The sequence below is a fragment of the Solanum pennellii genome, chromosome 6, assembly GCF_001406875.1.
Source record: "Solanum pennellii chromosome 6, SPENNV200".
In the NCBI taxonomy this organism is placed as follows: Eukaryota; Viridiplantae; Streptophyta; class Magnoliopsida; order Solanales; family Solanaceae; genus Solanum; species Solanum pennellii.
Window position 1 is genome coordinate 46,066,045 of NC_028642.1, and position 7,110 is coordinate 46,073,154.

Consider the following 7,110-nt stretch of genomic DNA (forward strand, 5'->3'; position numbering starts at 1 on the left):
GCCACTGCTCTCAGTGTTCATAATGAAATACATACTACTCTAATGACTCTTCAAAAATTGTACTTAAAATAGTTGGTATTTTATTGAAAACTTTAAAAGCAACCTTTTATAAATTAAAGTGATCATGTAACTTTAAATATGTAAGAGGGTAAAATTGGAAAAAATGGGTTAATTATTTGTTAATTGTTTAAATTGACAATTAATCTTGGACACCTATTAATTTGGGTCATTTTTAGCTTATTTTTTATTTGTCTATTAAATGCTAATTAATGTTAGGCTATTTATTGTTAATTATAACATGTTTCATTTCTTTTTTCTAGAAAGTTAGATATTGTTATTAATTTAATAAATATTATTTAAAAATATACTTAATTTATTCGAAATATAGAGAGTTATTGAATTTGACTTTTTGGTATATTATAATTTACTATTTGTATTTTAAAAACCTTTTAAAGATATATATGATAAATTTTGTAAAAAGATCAAAATAAATTTAACCATAAATAAATGTAAAATTACCACTAAATCGTAAAAGAAAAAAAAAGACTATTTTAATCATTCTCTAATTTACTCCCTCCGTCCGAAACTATTTGTCAAGTTGATACACACCGCTCAAGAAATATTTAATACAATGTGTAATTTAACTAATATAACTCTACAATCAATTGTTGTCAATTAATTAGGGAGTATGTACCTACTTTCTCTTCATTAATTAATTTTTCAATTGATTAAAGAATGCAAAGGTTCACCCAGACTCTACATTACTCCACGAGAGTTTTTACCGCTTTTTGGTGGTTGAATTTTTTCATTTTTCAAATTAGAATATAAAAACTTAAAATTTCTAACCAAATTTAACATGATTATGCTGTTTTTGTTAAAGGCAATTGGAATTTCTTTTTGTTCTCTATTTGAGTATTGTCTTGTGGCCTCTCAATGTTCATAACGAAATACATACTACTCTAATGACTCTTCAAAAATTGTACTTAAAATAGTTGGCATTTTATTGAAAACTGTAAAAGCAACTTTCTATAAATTAAAGTGATCATGAAACTTTAAATAAGTAATTAATAATATGAACTAATATTAAGGGTAAAATTGGAAAAAATAGGCTAACTATTTGTTGATTGTTTAAATTGACAATTAATCTTAGACACCTATTAATTTGGGTCATTTTTTGCTTATTTTTTATTTGTCTATTAAATGCTAATTAATGTTGGGCTATTTATTGTTAATTATAACATGTTTCATTTCTTTTTTCTAGAAAGTTAGATATTGTTATTAGTTTAATAAATATTTTTAAAAAATATACTTAATTATTCGAAATATAGAGAGCTATTGAATTTGACTTTTTGGTATATTATAATTTACTTTTTGTCTTTTAAAAACCTTTTAAAGATATATATGATAAATTTTGTAAAAAAATAAAATAAATTTAACCATAAAAAATAATAAATCTAAATTTACCACTAAATCATAAAAGAAAAAAAAAGATATGTGGAAATATTTTTTTAATAAAAATATTAAAAAATTGAATCTATAATTAGTATTTTTTAAAACTCATATTTCCCATTTTTTACTACCTTGTGGACTTGAACTCATAGCTCAAAGATTAAAAGTGTGAGATATTTATAATTCGAGCAATTCCCTCTCGTTTAAAGTTATTTATTTTTTGTTCACTTCTATTTGAAAAAAAAAAATATTTTTATCATTTGTATAATTATAAAATCTATAATAAAATATTTTTATAATAAGACATATATTAACTCTAAGAAATGAAATATTTAATCAATCAATATGAATTAACTTATTTTAATTAATTACATAATTAATAAATATAAATCATACTTAACTTTTTCAAGTTGATCAAATATAAATATAATAAAAAAGAAACAAAATAATAACAAATATTATATTAAAAAAATTGGCATATAAAACAAAACTAGTGAGTATCGTAATGGAAGAGAAGGGTGTAGGCCTTTGGGTGGTAAAAGTCGAGTTAATGCCTTGAATGGTCACCCAAGTTAAGTGAATTGTTTAAAAATATCATTTATATTTTATTTAGGACTAAAATATCACTCAACTATCATTATTTTTCTCCAAATATACTTTGACATTTCAAAAGTTTCACTTTCTCCTACTTGGCATGATATGTCATTAAAATCCTTTTTTTATAATAGACTAATTTAATTCATTAAACTCATTTAACTAAAACAACGATCATATTATTTTTTAAGAAAAAATATATTAGATTATTATTATTAATTTTTCATATTTAACATTTTTTATCATAATTAATTTTTTTTATTTTTTTATGTTATGAAAAATATGTTTTTGAACGTATTATAATGTCATCAATTTTGAATACTTATATACACATACATTCAAAAAATAATCGATATATAAATCACTCATGAATGCTAATTTACAATAATTAATCATAAATTATATAATAAATCAAAAATATTAGAGGTCAATTAACTATTAAAAAATAATTATTTGGGTGCTTTGAAATCCATCTATTACTTAAAATATCTTTTTTTGAAAAAAAATTAGAAAGTGAATAATATTTATATTAGAAAATGAAATTTTGATCTTTATTTTTGAGTATATTAATATCATATAATATGTAATTAGTGAATTAAAATAGGCAATTCAATTTATTATTACTCGTATTTCATAAATTTAGGATGAGATAAGAATATATATTGATGCTTAATTGTATGAGAGTTAAAATATAATATAATATAGAATAAAATGATAAAAATAAAAAAAAAAGTTAAACAATAATTTTCTCTTTCTTACCAATTTTTTGGTCCGAATACTTTTCTGAAATAATTTGATTAAAATTTTCAAATAATTTAGTAAGGAATTTTAAAACTATAAGGTAATAAGAGCATATAGAGGTTTTTCACTAAATTTTGTTTGGTAAAAATATATAAAGGAATTAGACTTTTTTAATTTTATCCTTGTAAATTATAATCTTCATAAATTTTCATGTATTTTATATATTTATTTTGCAGAGACATAAGTTTAATAAATTAAATAGGTCTATTATTTTTTTAAAATGATGATTTAGTGACATGACATATCAACTGGAATAGAAGGAGACTTAACATTATTCACTTCTTTTTTTTCAAAAAAAAAATATCGAAAGCATGAATTTTAAAATACACAACTATGTAATAGTTAATTGACCTTTAGTATTATTGATTCATTATACAGTTTATGATTAATTGATTTAAATTAGCATTATCGTGATTTATATATCAATATATCCTTTTGAAAGTATGTGTTTATAAGTATTCAAAATTGATGACATCATAATACATTTTAAACGTATTCTTCATAAGATAAAAAAAATAAAAAATAATAATTATGATAAAAGATTCTTAAGTATGAAAATTTATTTATATGATCGCTATTTTAGTTAAATGGGTTTAATGAACTAAATTAGTCTATTATTAAAAAAAAATATGTAATGACATGTCATGCCAACTAGGAGAGATTGAGGTTTTTGAAGTATCAAGTATATTTGGAGAAAAATAATAATAATTAAGTGATATTTTGATCCTAAATAAAAAATAAAATAATATTTCAAAGTAATTCTCTTAATTTGAGTGATTATTTAGGAAATTGACTCGGTAAAAGTCAAATAAAATAATTCGTGTTTATCGCTTTAAAAGAAGGCTACTTTTTGGCAATTCACTCACTAATTGTGCACAAGGACCCACATTATGATATTTTTTCGTTTATTTTTATTTATTATTTTACACTTTTTAAAAGTTAATTTGATTAAATATTGAAAGTTAAATTAAATTATATAAATTTGTTATTTAAATTAAAAAATTTAAATATTTAAAAATTATACTAAAAATATTGTAAATCAAATTTTTTTAGATATTAATATGATAGAATGATACATCATAAAATGTTAGTCAAATTTTTTAAAGTTTGACTCTAAAATTATGACAGTTAAAAGTGGACAGTTGTAATATGAAATAATGAGATAAAATTAATGTTTCGATATGTGATTTCATGCTAATTTCATTTTATGAGATAAAATCTCAAATTCTTCAAAAGGCGTGATTTGAGATTTTCTAAATATAAAAACTGACTCACAAATTTATATTTTGTAAACACCCAATATTTATATCTATTAACCAATTATTTGATAAGTAAATAAAATTTGTAATTCATGATTTTATATCGTTGCTTTTTAAAATTATTTATTTCTCATATAACAATTATTTTCACCATCATGTATAAAATTTATTATTACTCAAATCCAATTATTATACCTTATCATTTATATTGATCAATTCTATTTATGAACAAATGGCTCAAAGTAATAATGTTTGTTCGTCTTCTCGATTATATGATCGAGAAGTGTAAGTTCAATATAAAGAAATTGTTTATACTATATGAGAGAATTATATTAAAGACTAATACACTACAACATTATAACTTGTATTCAATTTTTTTATTAAATTAAAATTTGATTGATAGATATTGTTTTTTTTTTCAAATAACTTTGTGCTATAGTATATTATCTGATTTATGAATTTTTGCTTATTTTTAGTATTGTATAAAGAATTGAGACAATTTAATAGTCTTAGAACTTATTGGAGTTTTTATATATATGAGAAAATATATAATGTATAATATTCAAATAGCATATCTAGGTAAAACTTCAACTTCTTTATATGATCGTATATCATGATTTCTAATCATGATTTTATATCGCATGACCAAATGAACCCACAATATAATGAATAAATAAAGAGAGTATTTATATCAAAGCAAAATTCAAAGGATAATAAACAATTTAACAAAATAACTTTAGTCAAAAATATTTAATAGCTTTTGAAATAGTTGACATAATACATAAATATAACGCTTAATTTGGTGTCAGTTGGTAACTATGATATTTAATTTTAGGTGTGCACAAGTAGATATTTAAATTTGTATATAATTGGACAAATGGGTACACTCATCCTACACAACCTACATGATAATTTAGTAACCTACATGACATTTTACGTGTATTATATGTAGGTCGTGTTTATTTCTGCACAATTAAAATTAGAGGACATAATGTATGTTCAAGTCAAAATAATCATGTTTATGTATTATGTTTGTGACCCATAAATAAATAAACAAATATAAATTATTTAATAACCTATAACATTTGATAATAAACAATTTCTCACTTTTGTTAAATACACAAGTTTTTATTTTATAATTTTCTTATATGTTTTTTTTTAAAATTATTTATTTTTATTTTACAAAGATAATCCTTCCATTCACTTCTACTTGTTACATTTTAACTTGACACACTCATTTAAAAAAATTGATATAGATATTTTATCATACTATTCCTATTAAATTATGTTTAAAATGACTTGAAGAAAGAATATTCAATATTGTGGGTAAATATAGAACTTTTATAATATAAGGGACGTAAATATCTATTTTAAAATATGTAGGAGCTATCGATAATTAAGTAATACCATAGGGGTATTTAGTGTAATTAATTAAACTTCATTATATATAACACTCTCTTTCATTATTCAGAATATCCGTCATCTTTATCCAACGCAAAAACACACATTTCAACGCAACTCACGATGTGCACATTAGAAAAGACCGGCAACATCTTCTATCTTACGCTTACCGGCGACGACGAGCACCGATTGAATCCTACTCTCATCGCAACCCTCCGATCAACACTAGCGCAAGTTAAATCCCAATCCGTTAAGGGTTCCGTTTTAATAACCAAAGCCGATGGAAGATTCTTCTCCAACGGCTTTGATCTTAAGTATGCACAAGCCGGAGGCTCAGCAAAAGCTTCTATCGATCGGCTTAGGAACATGGTGGATTTGTTAAAGCCAGTGGTTGCCGATTTCATGTCACTCCCGATTCCAACCATCGCTGCCGTTACCGGCCACGCTGCGGCGGCAGGGCTGTTGTTAGCGATGAGTCATGATTATATAATGATGAGATCGGATAAAGGCGTGTTGTATATGAGTGAATTGGATATAGGGATGACTTTGCCGGATTATTTCACGGCGATGATTAGGTCTAAGATTGGATCGGCAGTTGCTCGGCGAGATTTGGTGTTGAAAACGTCGAAGATTAGAGGAGAGGATGCGGTGAGGATGGGAATGGTGGATTCGGCGCATGGTACGGCGGAGGAGACGGTGGATGCGGCGGTGCAACTGGCGGAGGAGCTGGGAAAAAAGCGTTGGGATGGTAAAGCGTATGCAGAGATCAGAAAATCGTTGTTTCCAGAATTGTGCGGAATATTAGGGTTGAAAGACGTTGAAGTTTTGCCTTCACACCTTTGAAGTGAGGGCCATTTTCTTCCCTTTTTTTTTACTGTCAGAAAATATTGATAATAATTGTTTACTAATACTACTGGAGTTTGGAATTATATCATTTTCGTTTCCAAATACATGATATTATTTGAGTTTAGTATAAAGTTTAAAAGGAAAAAACAATTATTTCTGGATTATTTATGTTAATACGAAAATATATTGTTTGTTCTATTTATAAAATTAATCAAAGTACATAAAGTTTGATTAGCGAAAATCCGGTGGTGGTATTGATGAAAATGATTTCGGAGTGGTTTTATTTTTGAAAGATATTAAGAATCACATACCGTAATGTGATTAAATTACAAGTATATGGGAAATTTTATTATATTATTTTTAAATATTTTCTTTGTTGATTTTTAATTGTTATGGTCTTTTTTTTTGAGTTCAACTATAAAAATTTTCTTTTGAATATTTAGATATTTTGTTTAAAATATCAAATTAATGTAATCTGATTTAATTTTAAAATTAATCAAATTAACTTTTGAAAAGTACGACATGATAATTAAAAAGGGAGGACAGGAAGGAATACAATATATTGAATTATGTAATAGAGAAATAATTATAATTAATGATAAGTATAAATTAGAAATCAAAAGTAAAATTATTTATTAATTTTATAAAATGAATAAATATGTAAATATCCCAAAATTGCAGGCGAATAACTATAGGATAATTGCTCTTGCGTGTATATTCCCAACTAACTTAATCACGTAACTTGCCTATTTTTGCTTTT

General features: G+C 23.8%; 1 protein-coding gene across 1 annotated transcript; it reads left to right on the top strand.

Moving 5' to 3' along the window:
• Window positions 1-5,559: 5,559 nt before the first annotated feature.
• LOC107021318 (enoyl-CoA delta isomerase 2, peroxisomal-like) lies at window positions 5,560-6,474 on the top strand. Its single transcript, XM_015221957.2, has one exon. It carries the CDS (start codon window positions 5,628-5,630, stop codon window positions 6,345-6,347), a length of 720 nt encoding a protein of 239 aa, XP_015077443.1. The 5' UTR covers window positions 5,560-5,627; the 3' UTR covers window positions 6,348-6,474.
• Window positions 6,475-7,110: the final 636 nt, after the last annotated feature.

Bases quoted from the DNA above. Each gene is read 5' to 3' on its own strand.
- LOC107021318 (XM_015221957.2), top strand. From the start codon at position 5,628: ATGTGCACATTAGAAAAGACCGGCAACATCTTCTATCTTACGCTTACC.